This window comes from Peromyscus leucopus, chromosome 8b (assembly GCF_004664715.2).
Source record: "Peromyscus leucopus breed LL Stock chromosome 8b, UCI_PerLeu_2.1, whole genome shotgun sequence".
In the NCBI taxonomy this organism is placed as follows: domain Eukaryota; kingdom Metazoa; phylum Chordata; class Mammalia; order Rodentia; family Cricetidae; genus Peromyscus; species Peromyscus leucopus.
Window position 1 is genome coordinate 88,800,534 of NC_051086.1, and position 24,513 is coordinate 88,825,046.

The window sequence follows — 24,513 nt, forward strand, 5'->3', positions numbered from 1 at the left end:
GCCCAAGGCATGACTCTTAAGCACCCTGATTGACATTCCTCATTCACTCCCAAGTCAAGCCTCCTTTCCTTAGACTTGTACTCTTTCCAAGAGCGCCATATAGACAGCTGCCTGCTCCAGGAGACACCAAAGACCATCTCTAGTCAGGAGAGGGCTCCTCCTAGAAGCTGTGGTGTGGTCCCTCTGAATGCCAGAGGACCATGGGAATCGTTTAGAAAAATAAAAAGCAAGACCTTTGCCCTAGCCCTGTACACAGGTAAGGGGGTTAATCAGGAATTTTCTTTCCCTCACTCAGGGCTGCTGGTAGGTCATCCAGCTCTCTGATGACCTGGGGACACATTAGCCTGTGGTAAGTGGGGCTTCCCAATGCCTTTTATCCTGTTTACAATACACTGGCTTTCCTTAGACGGTCCTTCTCTCTCTGCCTTGCTTCTGGCTGTTATGGCTACGTGAGACTATTTGGGGACAGACTCTTGAGAGAGGGCAGTCTCCTTGGAGACCGAGTTCCACCTCTACAGCACCTGGGGCAACATCTCCTCCACCTGGTGGGTCCTAGGTTAGGGAGAGGATGAGTGTTTTCCTCAGCTCGCTGCAGTCTCTGAATTCAGATCTGTCAACCCTGCTGTCTGCTCAGCTTCAATCCAAGGGGTCAGAGCAAAGCCAGAGGTGGCCGGGCAATGTCTCTCAGGCTTAGGTAGGGGGTGATGAAAGCTATTGTCTAAAGCAGACCCGATCCAGAGGTGTCCTGTTTATCTGTGACAAGCACTTTGAGTCAATAAGGCAGGAGGATGATACAGTGGCTGCCTGGAGGGTGGCATGTGACTCTAGTCTGGTCCTTGTACTCTTCCACCTTTAGTCAGCTTGGGCCATCAGGTTAAGTTCTCTGCAGCTCAGTGTCTCTGTGAAGACAAGCAGGGTGGTGATGCTGGTCCTGCCTCCCAGCAGGGGATGAGAGCACGGAATGAAAAGTGACTGTGACTGTGTTTAAAGTCAAAGGAGGCATTTATCCAGCACTGCACCCTGTCTAAGCTTTGACTTTTCACAGAGGATGGCTCTCCTGCTGTGGATTGAGTTTTGTTGTTGATTTTGTTTTATTCTTCTGCAGTGCTGGGACAGAGGCCAGAGCCTTGTGATGTGGGCAGTTTTTAATCACCTAAAAACCAATTTTCAAGTAATTCAGTTTCTGTAACACAGAGCCATGAAAAATACTTGGGAGAATGAGTTATTACATAAAATCCATTTAAGATGACTGCTTTGGTGATACTGGGGATTGAATCTAGGACTTCCTAGGCAAATATTCTACCACTGTGCTACATCCCCACCCCAGGAGGGCTGACATTTAATGAGTACTGCCTCTTATTAGGCTCTGCGCTATGCAGAGACATAGATGCATCTCCTTCCCTGAGGATGGTGGACAGAGAATTGAGAGCCAAGAGGAAGTACAAGGTGCAAAGGGAAACAACACGGTTAGTGAGCATCCACAGCCTGGGCCTCTAAGGTGCTCCTCAGGGGAGGTGACGTCTTGAACAGCTGGGACTTGAAGAGTAAGTGGGGATTGTTCAGGCCTGAGGCAGAGGGAAATGTGTCAGAGGCACAGGGAATAGTAGATGCAAAAGCCAGAAGACACAGAGGCCCTTGTGAAGAGAGCTGAGGTTACTACACTTGGGATGGGAGCACGGCCAGAGATGAGACCCCTACTTTACCCGCCACTTGCCTGGATATCCTGGCCTGCCTCATTACACATCATCCATGTACTTCAAGGTCCTGCTGAAATCCTATCTCTCTGAACAGTCTCCTCCATCATGGTTCAAGAACATCTATTCCTTACCTGTATCTTCTCACTACCTCTCCCTTTGTAGTACTGGATAGAGTCTAGGGCCTACGCATGCAAGGCAGGCAGATGCTCTACCACTGAGCTGCATCCTCAGCCCCTACCCTCATGGCAAATTTATATGCTACCATGCTTTGTTGGTTTTTCATATGTCCTGATCTTTATTACCCTGACTAGATAAGGAACTCCTTCAGGTCAACTATCTGCTTTGCTACATAACAAAAGTACAGGGTCTTAAGCCAGACATGAGGACTCACATTTAATCCCAGCATATAGGAGACTAAGGTAGGAAGATGGAGAGTTAGAGGACATCCTGAGCACTGAGACACTGTCTCAATGCCTCTCCCCAGGATTCAGTAGTTTAAACATCATCCATTCTACTGTGTCCCTCAGTGTCACAGGACAGGAACTTGGGCAGAGGCTCAGAAGGGCCGCTACAGCTTTACACCACATGCTGGCAGTCCTCCAGCAGTGGCCATGTCATTTCCATTTGATATTATTACTTTCTAAGGCCAACTGGCCTTTGTAGTCAATCTCCTCTATTCCTTTTTTTTTTTTTTTTTTTTTTTTTTTTTTTTTTTGGTTTTTTGAGACAGGGTTTCTCTGTGTAGCTTTTGGTGCCTGTCCTGGATCTCGCTCTGCATATCAGGCTGGCCTTGAACTCACAGATATCCACCTGGCTCTGCCTCCCAAGTGTTGGGATTAAAGGCACCTGGCTTGTTCCTTATGATCAATGTGATCACTTCACAAGCTATGGGGTCAGTCTCAAGCTGCATCAGGTAAGAGTCAGATATTTCTTAAATGAGTAGGAGTTCTCTTCGAGAGCCACCCTAACCAATCTTCCCCCTGCCTCTACCAATGGGTTTCAGTATGTGGAAGCCAGGATGCAGTAAACACTGGGGAAAAAAATCACATTCTAGGAATGCAGTGGAAACTACACTACATTAATCCTACAAAATTCCTAACTAAATTTGATGTGTTTGTGAATATTTCTTATGGCAAATTTTAGATTGTCAATGTGATTGCATTAAGAAACATTCAGGGGAGCTGGAGAGATGTCTTAGCACTTAATACTACCTGCTGCTCTTCCAGAGGACCCAAGTTCAGTTCCCAGCACCCCTATCAGATGACTCAACCACCAGTACCCAGTAATCCAATTCCAGGGATCCAATGCCCTCTTCTGGGCTCTTCAGGCATCTGCACTCACAAGCACGTAGCCAGGCACATACATATAAATGAGAAAAATGAAACTCCAAGGACACAAGTGAGGCACCCCTTTGAGTATGTCTGTGAGGTTATTTCCAGAAAGGACTGACAAGGGGAGAATACTCCCTGTGAATATGAGTGTCACTATCCCATGGGTTGAGATCCCAAACTAAATCAGAGAAAAAAGGAGAAAGCCAACAGAGTGTTAGTCTTCTCCTGTCTCTGTTTTCTGGTCTGCTAAGATGTAAAGAGTAGCTGCCTCCCATTCCCAGCACCGTGAAGCTGCCTGCCCCCATGACTTTCCTGCCAGGATGGACAGTACCTTGTCACACTGTGAACCCCAATCAGCCCTCCCTCTCCTAAGTAGCTTCTTGTCAGGTGTGAGTCACAGCAATGAGAGAAGAACTAGCAGGCACAGGACTCTAGGCAACACCTGCAGCTCCTGCTGTCACTAGCAAAGCACAGGAGCGAACTGAGTCAGGAATCACCAGCACTGAGCAAATGGCACTGGAACTGGAAAGTCAAGAAGAGCTACCGAGACCAATGGAGACAGAAGAGCCACGCCATTACAAATAACAGCTTTGTTCTTTCTTTTTTCGTGGTGGCCAGAAATAGCACATTCAAAAATAAAGGACAAGAACAGAGTTATCAGGCCCAAATAGGGACTTGTGGTGTATAAATACTGCAAGGAGTCTTTGCTGTATTTGTTACAAAATAAATGAATATGGAAGCCCCTTTTTTCTGTTATTTATTCATAGGGGGTCACGAATTTTGTAATACAACTTAAAATCAAAATACCTCTACAGCAAAGCCCTCAAAAATATTTACCTGGGGTCCCACACCACCCCAAAACAACTCTACCAATACATACAAGTACACACACATACTTCACTGCACATTCCACACCAGTGAAGTACTAAAAATCTAATAAAGTAGCCCTTTATCTAATCCTCCCCAATCACACTGTCCATTCAACCACAGTTGAAATGCAGCCTGCTCCCCATCCAACCCTCTACTGATTCTTGAAGGCCCTATACCCTTGCTTCTGGATCCATGAACCCCTCTTGCTCCTCTCCAGGGAGATGGTTCTTCTATCAGTGATAGCCTTAAATGTTGATTGCTAATTTAGATTCAAGGTATGAACCTTCTCAATAGACAGCAAGGGGAGAAACTTCAGGAATGTGTTTTGCTTGCTTTCCTATCCCACATTATCTGCGTATGGTACATAGTGGATGGTCAGTAAATGTGAGAGGAAGTGGGACATTTAATGTTAGGGAAAGAAGAATATGGGCAGGCAGTCTCTTGGGACACAAAACTGGGAGGGATGCAGGATACAGGAAAATAGAAGGTTCAACTCACCAAAGGAAGAGGAACAACTCCTCCCTTGGGAGGAACTATAGATAAGAACCTAGATGATGGAAATGAGATGGGCCTAGGTGAAGACAAGTGTTTGAACCCTTCCAACTCCTAATCCAAAATGTCACCCGCCCTTCATGTCTTTTAAAAATTTCCCTTGACGACAACCCCAGTTTTCAGTTCATAATCTTTTGCATTTATTGGGATTTTCTACCTTCTGGAATTGTTTAATTTGCACACAGATCGTATTTCCTTTTCTAGTCCAACCCCTTGAAGAACAGGAGGGATTTGGTTGTTCCACGTCACACAGGACAGATGCTAACCACTCTCTCACTGCGGGTTTAACGGAAACCAACAGAAGGAGATGGGAAGACACGAGTGGGCGGACAAGTTCGAGACAGGAAAAGCATCCGCGTTGAGGAACGCAATCCCCTGACCTGTCTTTACACAGTTTAAGGCGAAGTCAGGCCGGAAAACGCTCTGAGGAGAGCTGTAGAGAAAAGTCGCCCGCGACTTCTTGCTCAGGCTCTGACGTCAGTACCTCGCGACCGTCCTCGCCGATACCTGATTCAAACCTGAAGCCGGGCTTCAGCAATAAACCTCCCCGTTGTCTCCCCGCTGAGCCACACCCACCCCTCGCGTACCGCTCTCCCTTCTCTCAACCCCTTCTCCGACCTCACAACCACCGCGGGACAGGCGCAATCGCGGGCGCCCTACTCAGAAGGGCGGGTCCTGAGACCGGAAGTCGGAAGCCGGAAGTGGGGCTGTGAGGACGTGTTCCGAGGAAGCCGCAGGCCGGCTCGGCCGGCGTCATGGAGCCGCTGTACCAACAAACGCACAAGTGAGGGCTGCGTCGGGGAGCGGGCTGGGCTCGGCCCGGGCGGCGGCCCCTGGGGCTCGGGGCTCTGGCGACTGCCATGGTGGAGGTGGAGCGTTTCCGCCGGGGCTGCTTCGCACCTCCCAGCCCCTCGCGGGCTGCCCTCCGCCGCGGGAGGGGGCCGGTCCGGGCGCGAAGGCTTGGGCCGGGTAGCTCCTGCTGCAGGCCGTGACTGCCTGTTGGGAAGGACAAGTAGCATCCCCCGGGTTGTAGTACTTTGTCCAGCACCTGCCAGCTTAGTCCTCCGGGTTGGTAGAGCTTCGGGAACAGAGAAGCGGTTGACGAAGCCTGTGTCCCATCAGTTCATTGCTTAGTGGGAGTGTCAGAGTTGTATGAAAAAAAGTGTTTGGTGTTCTTGGTTGGATATTAAAGAACGTATTTTTGTGACACAAAGAAATGCAGGTAATAGAGACTATTAGTGTTAGTCATGTTTGATTACAAGTTAGCTTTGGGGAAATCGGAATTGAGTTTTAGGTTAGCTTCTGGTCATAACTCAGTTGCCTTTATCCGTATTGTCCCGTGTTTTGGCAGCTTGCTGTGTTATGTAGCTGGGCATGGTAAGGGGCCATACCTATGCTAGTTTAAGGACTTTCTGTTGATCTTTCGACAACACTGAAATAAATATCATACGCCTTGGATCTGAAAATGAAATAAACTAGTCATCTGGCCTCCCTAGTAAACTCATAACAAAAGGAATGGTGGCCATTTTCTTTCTTTCTGATATTCTAAGTTAATGGTTTTCTTTTTACTTTGGCAACAAAGTGTTTGATTTGGGAGAGGGAAAATAAGGAAACTACATTATAATGACAATTTGCTTATTATATAAAAAAGTGTAGGAAGAGCTCCAAAAAACAACAAAACAAAACAAAAAAACCCAAACAAACAACAACAACAACAAAAACCAACTAGCCAGTGAGTCAGTTGGAAAAGGAATAAAACAGAAAATCACAATCACATTACTAAGAACAGAACCTTTACCTAGCAGGGCACATGGGCCTAATAGTGCATTGAGGTCAGTATGCTAGCTGCTGAATTGACGAAACATAACGCATCAGAACACACTCATCTCTCTAGAACTTTGAACCTAATCTGTGACTGTCTCTTACTGTGAAAGTACACTGACTTTAAATCAATTATTTAAAGTCATATATGTGAAAAAGTCCTGAGCACCAAATGAATGGGAAAAAAAAATGAAGTGAATGAAAAACAAGACATTTTATACTTCAGTAATAGTCCACTAAGGTGAATTTTAGAGAGAAGCAAATAGCCAGGCTTCTGTTTTTGAGATTCTTGTGTTTGCAAAGGTGGTTTTCATTTGTTCCTTGTGTTGTCCAGTCTGTCATTCTGGATCTCAGCTCTACAAGTGCAGGCTAAGTAGGTTTTAGGTACAAACAGCTTTTTAGTGAACAGGCTTTCCAGGTGGTTTTAATGAGTAGTTAGTTTTAAGAACTATTATCTCAAGACCAGTTTGTCAATTAACCTTATGAGGTAAAGACTAGCTACAGATGTTGAGTGGAAGACGTGAAAACCTCCTGCTGGGATAACAGACATTACCACCATGGGGCCCAAACAGATTCATTGACTTCTTTTTTTAAATGATTTATTTTTATTTTATGTGCATTGGTATTTTGCCTGTATGTATGTTTGTGTGAGGGTGTCAGATCCCCTGTAACTGAAGTTACAGATAGTTGTGAGCTGCCCTATGGGTGCTTCGTACTGAACCTGGGTCCTCTGGAAGAGCAGACAGTGCTCTTAACTCTAAGCCATTTCTCCAGCCCTGATTCATGGACTTCTTTAAAGAGCAGCTTCATTTAAAATTCTTGCTACAACATGTGTAAAGCTTTTTTTTTTTTTTAAAAAAAAGGAAACAACAGCAATACCTCTTGCTTAATGTGTACTAACTCTTTGCTTAGCTATATTATTACCCAAGTCCATGGTGGACCCCATGCTAGAAAAGCCCGAGACTTCTTTTTCTCTGTGTCTACACCCCAGATCCTGTTTAGGTATCACATGTCACTTGGCTGTGCAGGTGTTGTCTGGTTCCCAGTTGAGTGGAAACAGATTCTCCAAGTCCTGTAGTAGGAGTTCCCACCATGCTGGTCACACCTGCCTTGTTGTCTGCATTTACTTCCTAGCATGGGATGTAGAGACTGGACTTACTTTATTGATTATATCTTTTCTAATTCATTTAGAGCCAAACAGAACTTATAAATAGAAGTTAGATGGGGAAAGTCAGTAATGTTTCTCTGAAATTTCTTAAAATTGTCCTTTTTAGCTTAGTATAACAAAGCTGGCCAAAGAGTGTTTTGGGGGTATTATTATTGTCTCGCCTGTCCTTGAGAATCTCAAGACTTGAAAGGGACTGACAAGAGCTTCCATTCCATTTCTATCTTTGGTCATGAAGACCCTTGTAAGACCCTAGACAGTCCAGGGACCTAGTGTTGCACAGGTAGAGGCACTTTTTTTTTTTTTTTTTCAAGAAGACAACTCATAATTTTGTAATGTGTTTTCTGTGTAAAGCTGAAATGTGGTGTCTTGGAACATGTACCTTTTGCTTTGGGGACTCCCTTAAGCAGAAGTAGGAGACAAACTCTTTTCTACTTCTTAACGTCCATTCCAGTTATTGAAGAGCATCCTTTGGGTCCTTGTTTAATGACCATTCTCACTCTGTACTGTCTTCAGGCTCCATTTATCATAGATACCACAGAAGAAACCAGCACATCTTTAAATCAGCCAAGATTTACAGTTACAGCCCTCATTGTGTTCTTTCCCACTGTAGATGGCCCATGGTTTCATTTCTTGATTTCCCATGGACCATTATGATTGTATAGCCTATTGTTTGTTGAATGTGTGAATGAATGAGTAATGAGTTTCATTAAATCATTGACATCTGGAAAAAACTTTATTTTTCTTAGTTATTTTATTTATGAAATATTGCAAACACATAAAAATAAAGAGTACCATCACCCAGTGTTAGGATTCAAATTAATATATGTGCTTCAGATAATTGATTTATAAACAAGCTGAATCAAAAGCGCCTACATCTGTTTTTACCCTCAGAGCTTGTCACCCTCACATCAGTGATTTTATTCTTTTTCTTGTGTTCGCAAACAGCATATGCTACTTGTTTTATGTGACTTTTAATTTACCAAAAACAGATACTTAATATACTAGGTTTCCTTTTTTTTTTTTTTTTTTTTTTTTTTTTTTTTTTTTTTTTTTTTTTTTTTTTTTTTTGAGACAGGGTTTCTCTGTGTAGTTTTTTGTCCCTGGCCTAGATCTCTCTCTGTAGACCAGGCTGACCAGGCTGGCCTCGAACTCACAGAGATCCGCCTGGCTCTGCCTCCCAAGTGCTGGGAACTAAAGGCGTGCGCCACCGCGGCCCAGCTCCTTTTTCCTTTTACAATCATCTTAAAGACTTAATGTTCTCATTTATCAGCATGGGAGCAAGGCAGGAGGATTTGTATTCAGCATGGCTACCAATGAGAAAAGCAATACAAAAAAGTCAAAAAAAAAAAAAAAAAAAAAAAAGACTTAATGTCCATACTGATATGACTAGCTCAAGCTCTTATTAGCATTTAAATTTATTTAGTGTGTGTGTGTAGGTGCAAACGAACCAAAGTGGAGGCCAGAGGATAGCTTGCAGGAATTGGTTATTTTCTTCCACCATATGGGTTTTGGGGATCAAACTCAGGTCATCAGGCTTGGCAGCATGCCCTTTCACCCACTGAGCTGTTTTGCCAACCCTGCTAGCTTTATAAATCTGCTGAACTTAATCTGAGTTCTTTCTTGGTGAACACTTCAGTGGTTATTATATTATTAACAGTATTATTTGCATATGTCTCACTGAACAGATCTACAGTCCTTTATTTGAAACCCTTAAACTTTGAACATTTTTTTTTTTAGATTTTCAGAAAGATTTTTATGTTTCATGGTGGTGCACAACTTTAGTTCCAGCACTAGAGAGACAGAAAGGTGAGGATCCCTGAATTTGAGGCCAGCCTGGTGTACAGAGTTCTAGGACAGTCAGAGCTACATAATAAAGTGACCTGTCTTGGGGGGGGGGAGTTTTCATTCCAACATAAGGGGAGCACACGACACATGAAAGGGCAATAAAATGTCACACTGTATGGAATAAATGAAGACTCATCAATTTTTACCACATAATTGGTTTGCTACAAACTTACAAGTTTTTATTATAGATATGGCTGTGGGTTATAAATTTGCACAAAAATTCTTTGATGATCCTCTATTACAAGTCCTTGATATAAGCCAGAATCTCTGTAAGCCTTACTGCTAAAAGTGTGGTGTTGGGTCACGCAGTGTGTGTGATGCTACCAGGTGTTGTCAGAAAGCCATTGAAGGATTTCACCAACTTAGAATCCTACCAGGTGGTATGAGACTGGCATGTATGGTTTTCCTACCTGTGTCCATGTTCTCAAGTTCCTCATGGGAGGCATATGATCTCGTTGGTTTTAACATGTGTTTTTCTGAGCTATTATCGAAGTTGATCAACTTTTATGTATCTGTTTACTCTCTGTGTTTCCTTTTCTGTCATTTGCCCTTTGGTCTTTTTTTTTTTTTTTTTTTTTTTGAGGGGGAGGGGGGCTCAATGATAGTGTTTCTCTGTATAGCCCTGACTGTTCTGGAACTTGCTCTGTAGATCAGGGTGGCCTTGAACTCAGAGATCTGCCTGCTTCTGCCTCCTGAGTGCTGGGATCAAAGGTGTGTACCACCACCGTCCATCTCTTTGGCCATTTAAAAAATTGCTCTATTGGACTTTTCCTATTGATTTGCAGGGGTTCTTTACATATTTTGGACATCAATCCTTTTATTATCTGCTGCAGATATATTTGCTTATTTATTGATATATTGAGTCAACTTCGATATACTTCTTCAGAATTGGGTTGGTTAAGTTTTTTTGCTATTCTGCTGTCTCTGTTTTTCCTCTTTCTTTCTTCCTTCCTTTCTTTCTTCTTTTTTGTTGTTGTTCCTGTGGATAATGACACCAACTTTCTGATTTGCTTTAAGTCACCATTACAAATTTACCTCATTGCCTGTGTCCTACTACTGCTAACAGGGATCCTAATTTTCCTGCCCATCAACCCACCAGTCCCTGCTGTTGTCCTCACCCACGTGTTCCATACATCAGTTACCTCCATCTGCATCCCTGCATCAGCCTCTGTATCTCCACTGCCTCTGCCCTGTCCCACCTGTTCCAAAGCACCCTGTATTTCCCTTCCTGAAGCAGCTGACAGGTTGCTTCTCCAGGTCACAAGGCTTGCCTTGGAACATTCAGGAAGTCTTAGACAGCTGGATTGGGTTCTGGTGCCATAGGTCACACTAGAAGTTACAAGAAAGCCCTGGAAAAGACTAGAGATACACTGAAGCAAGATCGGGGTCCCTGGCTGGCCCTGGTAAAATTCGAGGTCATAGTATACAATGCACAGTGGTGGAGAACAATTGTGCTTTCCCTTAAGGACTGGAGATGAGGCTCCTTCACGCAGGCTCTGTGCAAAGGGCCTGTGTAAGCACAGGAGGAGGCACTGGGACTAACTTAAGCTGCGTCCCAAGAGCTGACGAGTGATGGGGAACCACTAGGAAGGGTCGAAGGTGACTGGCCTGGAAAGTCTCCAGAGAGTGCTCTGGGCCTAATGTCTGGGACCTGTTGCATTTCCAGAGGAGATGGCAGTCCCTACTGTTGTCAGGGAAAGATGTTTACCAAACAGGAGATAGCTATCTTTCAGAGCTACTCCTAAGTGGGCCTTCCACAGCCTGCTCCCCTCTGCTTGCTCTTTCTCCAAGTGTCCTTCAAGCACTTCACATGAAATGCCCTGCATGCCTTCTGCATAGCATTTTCTATGGTGGCATTCACAACTGTAATCCCAGCACTGTGGAGGCTGAGGCAGGAGGATCACAAGTTCAAGGTGAGCCTCAGCTGCATAAATGAGATCTTGACTCAAAAACAAGCAAACACAACTCCTTCCACCCACAAAATGCCTTTGTTCCACTTTCTTAGCCCCAGCCTTCCTCTCTCCTCTGCCCCGCTCTCCACAACTCCTCCCTCAGCTTTCTGTTTGTTTCTGCTTGTGTGTGTTGCTTCTCGTAAACCTCAGGGACTTTTCATGTCCATCTGGCCTGCCAGTTCCTAATTACATTGTTTCTCAGGGGCAAGGATTGTATCTCCCTTGCCCTTTGACCCTTGGTAGACAGACCAGTGCTTAGCACATCGGGTCACAGAACAGAGAGTGGGATTGGCTGGATCCTGGTTGAGGTTTATTGCCTGCTCTGTGACCTTGAGCAACTTACACGACCTTTCTGGGTTTCAGTTTTTATTTATAAAATGAGAATTGTGATAGTGCTTTTCCTTTCAGGGTTATTGACTTAGCAGTGTCTCAGATACAGTAAGCACTCACTAAATGCTAGCAGTATTATTATTAGCGTGAGGATATTAGAAACGATGCCAAAATGGGTGGCCTAAAGTGCCACATATAAATTTTACAGTTCATCAGCACTGTCAGTTTAAATCAGTTGTAAGATGGCATTAGAACAAGTTGTCTTTCCTGACCGAAGTGCTAGCGATTATTCCTGTCTCACTCATTTCCTCCCTCTTCCTTTGATAGGCAGGTCCACGAGATCCAGTCTCACATGGGACGCCTGGAGACGGCAGACAGGCAGTCTGTGCACTGTGAGTAATTAACCAGGGAGACCAGAGTCCTTTCTCTGATGACACGGGGCTAATGGGCTGGGTTTCCTGACTGCGTTCTGCCTTGGGGGCTTAATGACTCAGCATGGAATGAGTTGTCAGGATGAACAGAAAATCCTTACGGCCGAGTCACAGAGTTCCCTGATTGTGCCCTCTGGAGTCCCACCAGTTTTTATCCCCCATTACCCTTCCACTCAACCTGACATGGCCCTATGGGAATGGAAGTTCTCTCTCCATCTGTTTTAATCTAATTACCTAGTCTGAAAATTCAGACATGTTGACCTGGAACTGGCCATCTCTCCTGAGCTGAGAACTCTGGCTTCTTAGTAGGATTATTCAAACAACTAGCAATATTAATTAGTTTAGTTCCCACACCACAGTTTCTTTTGAGAAGCATGTGGGGTTGTGGTTTGGAGTTTCGTTTCTGTTCCAAGCGAAGGCCCCCCTTCTGAACCAGCCTTGTAGACCTCCCACAGAAGCTCTTGTGGCCTCGCTGCCCAGCTCTCACCAGGCCTGTTTTTGTTCCTTCTTTCTCCATGGCTCCCAGTGTGGCTCTTCCCTTAGCTCTGCACCCTACAGTGCTCCAGTCTAGACCGGCTGTGTTTGCTGCAGGTGCCGAGGCCTGGGGAGGGCTGGTGCCAGGGCTGTCATTTCTTGGTGGGGAAGGCAGCCGCCTGGATGCTTGCTCTGTGCAGTTTAGTTTCTGCCCACTGGCCTTTGTTTGCCTTCCCAACAATCTCACTGTTGCCTGATTAGAAATGGAAAGAGGTCATTTTGGCAGCCTTATCAAAGGGGATAAGGAATGTGACTATCACTCTACCTCTGCGGGCTCTTTCCTGGGTCTTTCCTATTGATATGTGGTCTATTCCGAGGGCTCCAACACATCGTGTCCTACCCGTGCTTTCAGAACACCTCTGGGTGTTTCCATACTAATCTTCCCTTTCCTTTATGCCTCTTACTTTTCTTTTAGCCTCATCTATGAGGAGTTCAGTTGGCAACCTTTTAACTAGGGGTTTATTATCCATATCTGAGACCAATCTCAGATGGAACTATATCAAAAAATTTAGCTTAACAGAGTTATTTGGGCAACCTTTAAATGTTTATTTTCTAAAGGTGGGGAGTTTGTCTTCAGACATGCCTTCTACTTTAAAAACAGGGCAGCTAACAGCTATGTGTAGCTATGCTTGTCTGTATGGATATAAGTGCACATATGGTTTGAAGCACAGTAGACCTTGAATTGATTCATCTTTGTGTGCATTGTGCTTCTTTTGAAATACATATGTTTTAGTTTGTGTTATGGAAAAACGTTTATCACTTTTTTCGGGGGTGTAGTTTGAGACAAGAGTTTTTCTGTGTAGCCCTGGCTGTCCTGGAATGTGCCTGGAAGTTAGACCAGGCTGGCTTTTAACTCAGTGACCCACCTGCCCCTGCCTCCCGAGTGCTGCTGAGAATAAAGGTGTGTGCCACCACTGCCGAGCATGATTTATCACTCTTTTTTTTTTTTTTTCCTTTTTTGGTTTTACAAGACATGGTTTCTCTGTGTAGCTTTGCGCCTTTCCTGGAACTCACTCTGTAGACCAGGCTGTCCTCGAACTCACAGAGATTCGCCTGCCTCTGCCTCCCAAGTGCTGGGATTAAAGGTGTGCGCCACCACCGCCCAGCTGATGTATCACTCTTAATTTAATTTCATTATCTCTTTTGCAGAAATTATTTTTTCTCTCTCTCTTTTGTGCAGTAGTAGAAAACGAAATACAAGCAAGCATAGACCAGATATTCGGCCATCTAGAGCGTCTGGAGATTTTGTCAAGCAAGGAACCCCCTAATAAAAGGCAGAATGCCAAACTGTGAGTGTTGACCCCTGACATGGCTCAGATACTTCAGGCCCAATGAGGCTGCCCTTTCTCCCATTAGAAGCTATAGAATATTCTGAAAATCTGGGTACATACTAAAGAAATGAAAACTATGCAAAGATAAAGCCTCCCTAAAATACATAGTTCTAGCTAAGCCATACACCCTCCAAATTAAAAGTATGAGGTTTTTGGCTCAGAAGCCTGTGATCATGGTCCCATGTTTCTTTTGGGGGTAATTCTGATCTCTTGTTTGAGGTAATTTTGAAAATAGGCATTTTCTGACCAGACCCCTGGCCACTGAAAACTAGTGCTGCTGGGGAGTTTGGCTCTGCTGTTTAGTTCCCACTGGCCCCTGTTGGGCTGAAATGCCCTTGTCCTAATCGCCTCAATCAGTCTGTTTATAATGAAGTACTGATCTGATGTTTGATACTCCACCATGAAATTCAGAGGAAACCACCCTCACCACCACTCCAACCCCTGCTCCTAAAAGTTCCATGAAACTTCATTGCTGCCCTACCTCAAAGCTGCCCTTGGGCTTTTTCCAGGAGTGTGGAATGACCCTCGGAAGGTCAGGAAGGGGTCATCAAGCCTGCTTCCTGTCACCTGTTCGCTGAGGAGTTGGAGTCCTGCAGACATTGAAGTAAAGCTGCTGGAGTTGTGTGTGATTCCAGCCACCTTAACCACAAGCTGCTGCTCGACTCAGCTTCTTGTTCATCAGTTTAGGCACTGGTGCGGGCACTGTGGGGAGAAGAAGCCAAGCGAGGTCTTCCCCTGAGTGTAAAGCCAGGCTACCTCAGTGTGCCACGCTCAGGTCCTGGGGTGTGATCTCTGTCTCATTAATTCCAGCCGTGTCGACCAACTGAAGTATGATGTCCAGCACCTGCAGACTGCCCTCAGGAACTTCCAGCACCGGCGCTATGCCAGGGAGCAGCAGGAGAGGCAGCGAGAGGAGCTTCTGTCTCGCACCTTCACCACTAACGTAAGCCAGACACTGGAGATTGGCGGGCACCTGACAGGTGTCAGGACTGAGTGCAGGTTACCAGGCATCACCCCTTAGTGGGGTGCTTGAAGCCGACTCAGGAGGAGGAGACCAAGTGGAAATGACGGGGGACTTTGTGCGTTGCCACTAAGACATTCCCAGATGGGGAATTTCTCTCCAACACAAAAACTTGAAGAGGAAGCAGTTAAATTGAAGGAGTGGGGAGAGGCTGGTCCACTGCAGAGGGGACGCTCACACTGTTGAGGTGTTTTTGTGCTTAGATGGAGACAGATTGACTAGAGCTTAGCCCATCTGTAGAGACGCAGATGATAGCATTTGGAAGCTGCCGTGTGTGTGCGCGCGCGTGTGTGCGTTTCCAGCCTCAGATGCATTAAATTTTTTTAAAATTTTTCTTTAATTTATTTATTTTTATTTTATGTGCACTGGTGTTTTGCCTGCATGTATGTCTGTGTGAGGATGCCAGATTTGGAGTTATAGACAGTTGTGAGCTGCCATGTGGGTGCTGGGAATTGAACCCAGGTCCTCTGGAAGAACAGCCAGTGCTCTTAACCGCTGAGCCATCTCTCCAGCCTGCAGTAAAATGTTTTTAACCCTGGTCCAAATGGCACTTTGGAGGACTTTGATACCAGATGTTTAGTGTTGGATGCTTGGCTTCAGTCTTGGAGGAGTCTGTTGGTTTGCATATTGGATTTCTTAGAAGCCCCACCCCTGCCCTCTAGCTTCAGTAGGACTGTTCTCCCCATGTGCAGCGTGCTAGCCTTTTTCAGGGTCCTGCGTTCTAACCAGGTGAGGTGGGTTTGGCCTTCATAGTTCCTCGCTTTCTAAACCTGCCCTAGAATTCCTGCCTTTGCACTTGTGTAACCACACTGTAGACAGAAACACCAAGAGTGATCTTGGTGGGTCTCATCTCACACGGACCGGGCTGGGGAGAGGACCAGGTGCCTCCTTCCTGCTGTCCGACAGCCTCCTGCCAGGCAAGGCCCCTCCTACCACAGAAGCCCTGCTTCTCACCGGCAGGAGGCTAGCCCATTCCTCCATCCCCTGCCACAGTGTGTTTCTCTGAGTGCCTCGGGACATGGCTTCTGAGTTTATCCAGAGCAGGTGGGCAGGCAGATTGTGGTGATTAACAGTTCACAAATGCAGCATGCTCTAAGATACTAAATAAGATAGCATACTGAAAGATAGGTCACATTCAGGAGTTTTTAGGCCAGAGATGACCTCTCAGCATTATTTTGTTGGTTGCAAGCCTGATGAGGCACCACATTCACTAGGCTACTCAGAAACATTGACTCACCAAATGAAATTTCTTTTTGTGATTTTACGTATTCTAAAAGAGAATACCTAGCACCTATCCCTGTTCAGATGGGATGAATGTAAGGCAGATTTGTGTGGAAAGTCAATAAGTACTAGTCAGGTAAGGGGCGTCATTGATTCTCTTAATCACTAGAGTCAGTACCACGGTACCAAGTAAAACATTTGAGAAAATTACTAAACATGGCTCCTCTCTTTGAGCTCTCTTGTTAGCAGGGGGATTCAGCATGTCCACCTGAAGGTGGTTCTGAACTTCCAGCAGGAGAACAAATGATGGTCTATCTTCCTACCAGTGGGAATTGGGGCTGATGTGGTAGAAGGGGCCTTGCCTGGCAGGAGGCTGCATCCATCAGACAGCAGGAAGGAGAACACCTGGTCCTCTCCCCAGCCAAGTCTGTGAGAGTAGAGCCAGCAGGATCGCTCTTAGTGTTTCTGTTTACAGTGTGTTTACAATTGAGAGTTGGCTGTGCACTCCACCCTGGGATCCTGCCTATCTGGTTAAGTTATTCCATCTCTCTGGGCTTCACTTTATTCATCTGCAAAGTGGGGAGAACAGGAAGCCAGCATGCTGAATGAGTTTTAGGGAAATAGACCTGTGAAGTAAAAGGACTTGGGCAGTACTGATAGGGCATCTTCAGTCTGCAAGTCTAGCATCCAAAGGAGCTGCTCAGTAGGTAACTCCATTCCAAAGTCTGCAGAGGCCTGAAATCTGAGACACTTAGGTCCCAAGCCTTTGAGATAGCCTGTACTCAGCTTGTAGTCTTCAGCCTTCTTCCCCCACCTTTCTTTCTTTTACACTCTTTTTCTGCCTCCTCGGAAGTGTGTTCCCATCCTGAACACACTTAAGCCTTCAGAAGAAAACACTGCTTCTTTGATCTATAGTCTCAGTCTAGTCAAAGGGATAAGCTATAGATAAAATAGCTAAAGAACAAAAGCAAACATGAGCAAGAAGCCGTGGAAAGGAACATTTGAACAGCTAACTTTGGGAGGAGCCAGAACCTTCAGGAGGAATGAATGAGGTCTTGAAGGGATAGCTGGCTTTTCCTCAGTGGGGAATGTGACAGATGCAGAAAGCAACACTGTTGCAGAACTCATTTGGAGAGTGTAAGGCCTGACACCTCCTCTGCTCTTGTGTAAGAAGAGCCCACCCACTCACCCCCAACCCCATCCACACACCTTTGCTTTGCTTTGCTTGTTTGACTCTGATGCTTGCTTTGTTCCTCCTGGTTCTACTGGCTTGACCTTGGCCAAAAGGCAGAGTAGTGAGATGTGGCCAGATCCCAGGAGCTGACCAGTGAGGGAAGTTAATCAAGTGCCTGCATTTCTTTCACAGGACTCTGACACCACCATACCCATGGATGAATCACTGCAATTTAACTCCTCCCTCCAGAACATTCACCACGGCATGGATGACCTCATTGGAGGCGGGCACAGTATTCTGGAGGGACTGAGGGCCCAGAGACTGACCTTGAAGGTGGGGTCCCTGCTGGAGAATAGAGAGAAGGCCTCTTATTCTGGCCTTGTCCTGTAGTTCAGCGCCTATATTTGTATTTGTTTCTGTGTCCTCGGCTCATGTTGTGACAGTAAGCCCAAGCCCTGGAGCTTGCAGGTTTGCCAGTGCTACGATGAAACCCAGTGGCGTCTCTTGATAGCTAGGGCTTTGTCCCTTTACTGACTCTGCATGAGATTGAGGTTGCTACAAAGGGACCAGTGACAGGCTGAGAAATGCTTCTTTAGATTTGCTCTCAGAATGAAGGCATGGCAGTCTTCTAAGGTGGTTTCCCTTTGGAATTCCAGCTGTGGAGTGTGTTATGATGAAGGCTTTGTTTTGTACTGATCCCAGGGGTCATGTCTTCAGGCCGCCTAATCCTGCAGTAGGTGGCTTCTAGAGCACATGGTGGACCACATGGGTCTCTTCCTCACATAGCCAAAGGTCCAAGAAGCCTGCCCTGTTGGCACTGTTGAGACCCTGACCCCTGGGAGTGGCTTAGAGAAACATACAGATTGATGTCAGTCATGGTGGTTAAGCCTCAGCCTTTTCCTGTATTGGCCCTGGTGGCTTGGGGGTATGGGCTCTGTCTGTTACCAGGGTGTGATCCCAGGATAAAGCATTGCCAACCATTGGGCTGTGAGAAAATCACTTGGTAGTGTGACCATTATCTTAGTTTTTATTGATACACACTGAGCTGTCTGCTCTCTAGGCATCCAGTGTGTTTCTGAGCAGCTCCCAGTGTCTTTCCCAGGGAGAGGATAGACAGGCCTGCTGATGCTCACCTCCTGCTGACAGTTACAGTGTTTCCAATGGCCCAGGGGTTCCCCTTTCAGACAGCCTCTGAAGAAGTCTATACAGATACTGGTTGGCTACCCTGCTTTCATTGTAGAGAACTGTCCTCTTTTCTGCAGCTCAGGGGAAGTCAAGACTTTTATGAAACACATCCATGTGGCACTAATGCAGATCTCATGGGGTTGAGGTTCTCGATGGAGTGTTAGCTTCCTCCTGAAGGCTCACTGAGGAGTCCATGGGCACTGTTAGCAGAGGTGACTTGCCAGGAAGCCTGTCCAGGTGGTAGGTCTTGAGCCTAGTGATTTCTGACTCACTTTTCTCTGTTTCTCCCCTTCTGTTTGTCTTGCCTCTTGATCTCTTCCTCCCTGGGCCAGGGAATTTTCTTCCAAAACCATTGGAGAGAAATGGGGGCATGAAAGAACTGGGATAATTGCTTTGATTTTGTGGTTGGAAATAGGGACTTTTTGAAATTAATCGTCACTTTCAGTGGTTTTAGAAGGTATGGCTACAAAGTAGTCTGCACTTTCACCCTAAGGCAGGATCTTTAACATAGGTCCCATTTTCTCACTGTCGTGAAAACATTTTCTAGTCTCCTCTGACAGCTGACTGATTTGACTTGAGACCTCGCATTTTATTTTTATTTGCAATAGAGAGAATCAAATGCAAGGCCTATACATGCTAACCAATCACTCTACCAGTGGGCCACATCCCCAGCCCAAGATTCCTTTGTTTGGTTTTTTGAGACAGTATCTCATTACATAGCACTGGGTGGCCTGAAACTAGTAGACTAGGCTGGCCTCAAACTCAGAGAGTTCTGCCTGCGTCTGCATCTTGGGTGCTGAGATTAAAGGCGTGTGCCACTGTTCCTGACCCAAGATCCTTCTTGATGAGGCTTGTTGGCTTGTTGATCCTTGTCTAGGCAGACTATGGGCTCTGAATTCCTGTCCATGTTACCTTGTGTCTTCATCACCTGGCCTCTTCTCTCAGTTGCTTATTAACGGGTGTTCCTTTTAGAAAATGAATGTGGAACTAGAGGTTAGACATTCATATGAGCACAGTGGGCACCATGTGTCTTGACCTGACCCTGTGCTTAGTTCTGTTACTTCATAAGAAACTGAATATACATTTAAACATTAGAAAATAATAAGAAAGACCAGACCATGTGGTTTAGGCAATTGATTGTGGCAGCATTTACGTTTAAGAGGGTTTATGTCCTTAAGGAATCTCTTCCTCTTCTTTCTCACCCACCTTTTTTTTGAGACAGGGACTCTCTATGGATCCCTGACTAACCTTGGAACTCGCAGAGATCTGCCTGCTTCTGCCTCCCAGCTGCTAGGAATAAATGCATGTACCACCGTGCCCAGCCTTTGCTATATTTCTTTGCTACCTTTCCCACTTCAAACTCCCTTGTAAACACCAGCTATAACTCACTTACTCAGTAGAAGCCCTAAAGATTTCTACTCTGCAGAATGAACAGGTCATTATCAAGGATTGCTGGAGCTATGGAGCTGAGGAAGTTTTTCACATAGCTTTTAAGAATATAAACCATTCTAGAAGTGTCCACAGGAAGATGGCTGTGCACAAACCCAGTCAGTGCTGCCCATGTGTCTGGGAAATGTTTGTCTGTCATCCATTGCAGAAGTTTTCAGAACACTGGTGATGGAACATTTCAGGTAGCTGGGCCGTTGACAGCAACACTGCTTCCAGCTGGGTCAGAGGCTGGGCCCTGGCCCCAAGGGCTGTCAGCTGCCTGAGAAGTCGTGGCACTGGCACAGCTGCGAAGGCAAGAGTGTTACCAAAGAAGACTTGGCTGCATTGGATTACATACTGTGTATAAATGAAAGCAGCCTGAGAACTAGAAACTGCAGAGTTAAAATGGAGCTACTTGAGAACTGTGAGCCACAGAAACTGCTCAGTGTTGTAGATCCCTATTGTGGCAACTTCCACCTGGAGCGGTGTGTAGCAGTGTCTCAGACTGTATGTAAGCCTTCCTAGAAAAGACCTTCTAGCTGCTTCTGCCCATCACTGTCCAGCATCTCATCTACCAGTCTGTGCCCAAGAGCAATAGCAGTATTGGCCCCAGGCCCAGCCTGTCTTTTCAGCTACTTTAAGGTTCATCTTAAAAATAATGGTATGTAAGAGCAGAAGATCTCTCAGCAGAAGAAAGCTGCTCTTCTGGGGACCCATGTTTGATCCTCACTACCCACACTGTGGCTAACCATTTGTAACTCCAATTCCAGGGCAGCCAATGCCTCTTCTGACCTCTGCAGGCTCCTGCATGCACGTGGTACACACACTTAAATGCATGCACACACATAAATGCAGGCATACACACAAATGTGTAAATAAATGTTTTTAAAAGTTGCATGTAGAAATTAGTTGTATTTTCAGAAGACTAAAAATATTTGAGTAAGGCACGTTAAGGTGTGGTTCAGAATACTCAGACTAGTTGAACCCCTTTGCCTTAATTACAAAATAGTGGAAGAAGCAAATAAGGAACAAAACAGGACACCATTAAAAATGAATGACCAATGGACAGCCTCTGATCCTAGCAAGACTTGAATAATCTGGTCTGCTTTGAGTCTGTCTTCTGTTCGCCTCACACTCCGCCACAGGATCTTCCACTCATAGTGGCTCTGTCCGAAGTAGCTCTCCACTTAACACTGCAAAAGTTTTAACTTGTATACACATGCTGTGTGCACACTTGTATATTTGAAGGATAGGAAAGGCTGGATGTGGTAGCACATGCCTAGAATTCTAGTATGGGAGAGGGTGAAGAAGGAGGACAACGAGTTCTAGACCAGCCTGGGTTACTTAGGGAGACCCTATCTTGAAAACAAGCAAAAATAATATTAAAAGATAGATGCAGCAGATTGGTGTAACTAATCTTTACCACTCTTACATATTTTTGCTCTTTTTTCTCTCTAGTTTTCTGAGCTTATTTGTTCCCATCTGAGCTACTTTGCCTCTAAAAATTTAATGAGCTCCAGAAAAGACATTTGTATATAGTTTACCTATGATTAGTAGAGGGATGTGTCTGCTTGTGTACGTATGCAATACAATTGTCATGAATTGACTTAGGTATGAAGAAGTAGTATAAAAAGCCGAGAAGTGGGGACACATGTAGAGGTTTGAAGGTGGATCTCTGAGTTCGAGGCCAGAGCGAGTTACAGGCTAGCCAGAGTTACACAGAGAAACCCTGTCTCGAAAAACCAAAAAACAAACAAACAAACAAACAAAAAATACTTGGAAAGGCTGGGTAGAGTCCATTGTCCATTGGTGTACTAGCTGCTGAACTTCATATAGCTCTGTTCATACTGTGGTGTGTGGCCTCTTCCTCTGTTTTCAGGGTCCATTCACGTTAGGACATGTTAGGTCCTTTTTATTGCTGAGCCGTGTGATTCGGTAATGTGTTTATCTATCCTCTGGTTGATGCATAACCAGGATTGCTTCTTGGTTTTCAGATCTTCTTCTGATCTTTTGTTTTCTTTTCTTTTGTTTGTTTTTTTTTTTTGTTTTTTTTTTGTTTGGTTTTGTTTTGTTTTTTCGAGACAGGGTTTCTCTGTGTAGCTTTGCACCTTTCCTTGAACTCACTCTGTAGCCCAGACTGGCCTGGAACTCACCGAGATCTGCCTGGCTCTGCCCTGCCGGGATTAAAGGCCAGTACCACTTCTTTTGTCTTTTTAAAGAGGCTTTCTTGGAGTCTCAGCTTTGTGTTTATTTGGAGATCCATCTTGAATGAGTGTGTTGCTCGAATGTGCAGGTGTCCTCCAGGACTCTTGATGGTGCCTCTCACTGAATCTGGAGCTAGAGTGGTGGCCAGCAAACCCCAGCAATCCTCCTGTCTCAGCCCCCACAGCACTGGAGGCTGTAGGCTAACCACATCTGTTTTTTTACATGGATTCTGGGGTTCCAAACTCAGGTCCTGTGCTGGTGCCATTTCCCAGCCCCAGTTTTTGTATGTAATGTGAACCAAGGCTCACTTTTTTTAACATACATGAAATGTACATAAGTACACATATGATGCACATACATGATATGTAGCCAGTTCCAGCACCATTTCTGGAAAAGACTTTTTCTTTGACCAAATACATGGTGGCGAAGTGAATCTATTCTCGTCTCTGGCCTGACCAAGAAGACAGTATCTGTTAGTAAAACCCTGGCTTGTGGTGCTCTTTAGCCACTCTTGGCAATGAGGTTGATCTTTGTTTTTCTTTCTCTTCTCACCTCCCCAGGGGACTCAGAAAAAGATCCTTGACATTGCCAACATGCTCGGCCTGTCCAACACAGTGATGAGGCTAATTGAGAAGCGGGCCTTCCAGGACAAGTACTTCATGATTGGTGGGATGCTGCTCACCTGTGCAGTTATGTTCCTTGTAGTCCAGTACCTGACATGAGCCAGCTGCACCCAGCACGGAGAGTCTGCCCACCATGTGCACATGTGCAAGCAAGAAGTGGGCTGGGAGGCCACCTTTTGAAATGTATGCCTTAACTGTGAAGACACCCCTCCCCCAGGACTAATTGTGGCTTCGTATCAAACCTGCTTTGTTTTCTGTGACAGCTGGGGAGTGGGAACTAGGGTCACCAAGATGTGTGGTGCTTAGGAAGTGAGTGGGTCAAGACCCTGTTATCTGGTTCTCACTGGGGGAGGGAGGGGTGGGTTTTGTGGTTTATCCACACAGCTGATGCTCGCCCTGGAAAGCCTGCATGATGAGGCTTGCACATAGGACTGTCCACACGGTTCACTCCTTGTCATCGCCCAGTCTTTGTGCTCCTGATGGCTTGGCTGGAGCACATGTGAGAAGATGAGGAAAGAAGACTTTCCTTGTGCCTTCTGGGGTAGATCAGTTCTCACATCCTTCCAGCCACTACCCAGTCCCAACCCTAAGAAAACATGACATGTAGGTGACTAACTGCTCACACCAGCACCCTTCCCTGGAAGCAGCTACTCCAGGGAAGTGGAGACATTGGAGCTGTTGCTGATAACGTAAGCTTTTCCATGCCAGTTGCTGGGTGTTTGTCCTTCCTGAGGTGAGGCCATCAGTGTTCCTGGGGAGTGTTCAGTCTGGACACGAGTCCTGAGTCACCAGTGTTTTTCCAGTTAATACAGCAATTGGCAGTTCAGAGACGTAGCTTGGCACCTCCACCCAGGTTCCAGTGGGTGGGCCTTTGCCCCTTTGCAAGTAGCCATGAGCAAAGGGTGATTTCTAAGTTGTAGACTCATCTAGTTCTGCCATCTCAAATTCTTTGACTGTCTCTCCTCTCCCTTGAAATACATTAGTAATATATCCATCAGCTAAGCCTCCATTTTCCCCAGCCCTGGTAGGCCACCCTGCTAAGCATGTCTTTATGAGACTGTTTCAGGGACCAGGCCATTTTCACTTTGTCCAGCCATGATTAAGGCTATATTAATACCTGGTGTATTGCAGAATTTGTTTGAAAATTAATGTATCTTGAGCAAGCTTATTGTGATTAATCTCTGAAATTACCCGAAAGATCTAGAGAATTGATTTGTTCATCAGTCACAGGTCCTGCCCACCCAAACAATTTTAAATTTAGTAGCCTCATGGTGGGACAGTCGGACACTCAGAATTCCTCAGAACTGGAAACCTGGTCAGTATTAACCCTACTTTTGATTGCCCTCCCTGTCTTTGCTTCAGTGGCCTCTCTCTGTCTCCCTCTTCACAGCGTGTGTCACATACCACCTCTCCCCCGTGAGGAGCAGTGTTGGACATCTGTGGCATCCCTTTGGGGACTTTCTCAGCTGTCACACTTTAAACCTGAGTTTCCTGGGTCCTCATTTAGATTCTGGTCAGAGTCAGTGTCTGTTGCTCCTTCCCCTCTAGCCAAATGGGCCCTAGATGGCCAGGAAGTAGGAATCTGTGACTCTTCTAGGAAGAATTGATAGTGCAGAGTGAAAACCATGGCCCTAGAGGAGAGAGGCGGCTTGCAGCATCTTCAGATCTAGAGCTCACTTTGGGGAGGCAGACTGGGCATGATGAGCAGCTCCTGGCTGACCGTAAAGTGGAGCTTGGACTGCACAGACCTGACTGCCCTATCCACTGGGCACCCGACGATCCCACCAGACAGCA

The 24,513-nt window shown here is 45.7% G+C and overlaps 1 protein-coding gene across 2 annotated transcripts; it reads left to right on the plus strand.

Moving 5' to 3' along the window:
- Nucleotides 1-5,126: 5,126 nt before the first annotated feature.
- Nucleotides 5,127-23,883, plus strand: Gosr2 (golgi SNAP receptor complex member 2). Of its 2 annotated transcripts, XM_028882664.2 has the most exons (6): nt 5,127-5,234; nt 11,894-11,958; nt 13,712-13,820; nt 14,673-14,805; nt 17,471-17,611; nt 22,657-23,883. In XM_028882664.2, exons 1-6 carry the CDS (start codon nt 5,206-5,208, stop codon nt 22,816-22,818), a joined length of 639 nt encoding a protein of 212 aa, XP_028738497.1. In that variant the 5' UTR covers nt 5,127-5,205; the 3' UTR covers nt 22,819-23,883. The 2 variants fall into 2 exon arrangements, with proteins under 2 accessions (XP_028738497.1, XP_028738498.1); XM_028882665.2 differs by lacking the exon at nt 17,471-17,611.
- The last annotated feature ends 630 nt before the right edge of the window (nt 23,884-24,513 follow it).

Excerpts from the sequence above, each read along its gene's own strand:
- Gosr2 (XM_028882664.2), top strand. The coding sequence starts at position 5,206 with ATGGAGCCGCTGTACCAACAAACGCACAA. Across the intron at positions 5,235-11,893 it reads CTGTACCAACAAACGCACAA|GCAGGTCCACGAGATCCAGT; the intron begins GTGAGGGCTGCG and ends TTCCTTTGATAG. Across the intron at positions 14,806-17,470 it reads CTCGCACCTTCACCACTAAC|GACTCTGACACCACCATACC; the intron begins GTAAGCCAGACA and ends TTTCTTTCACAG.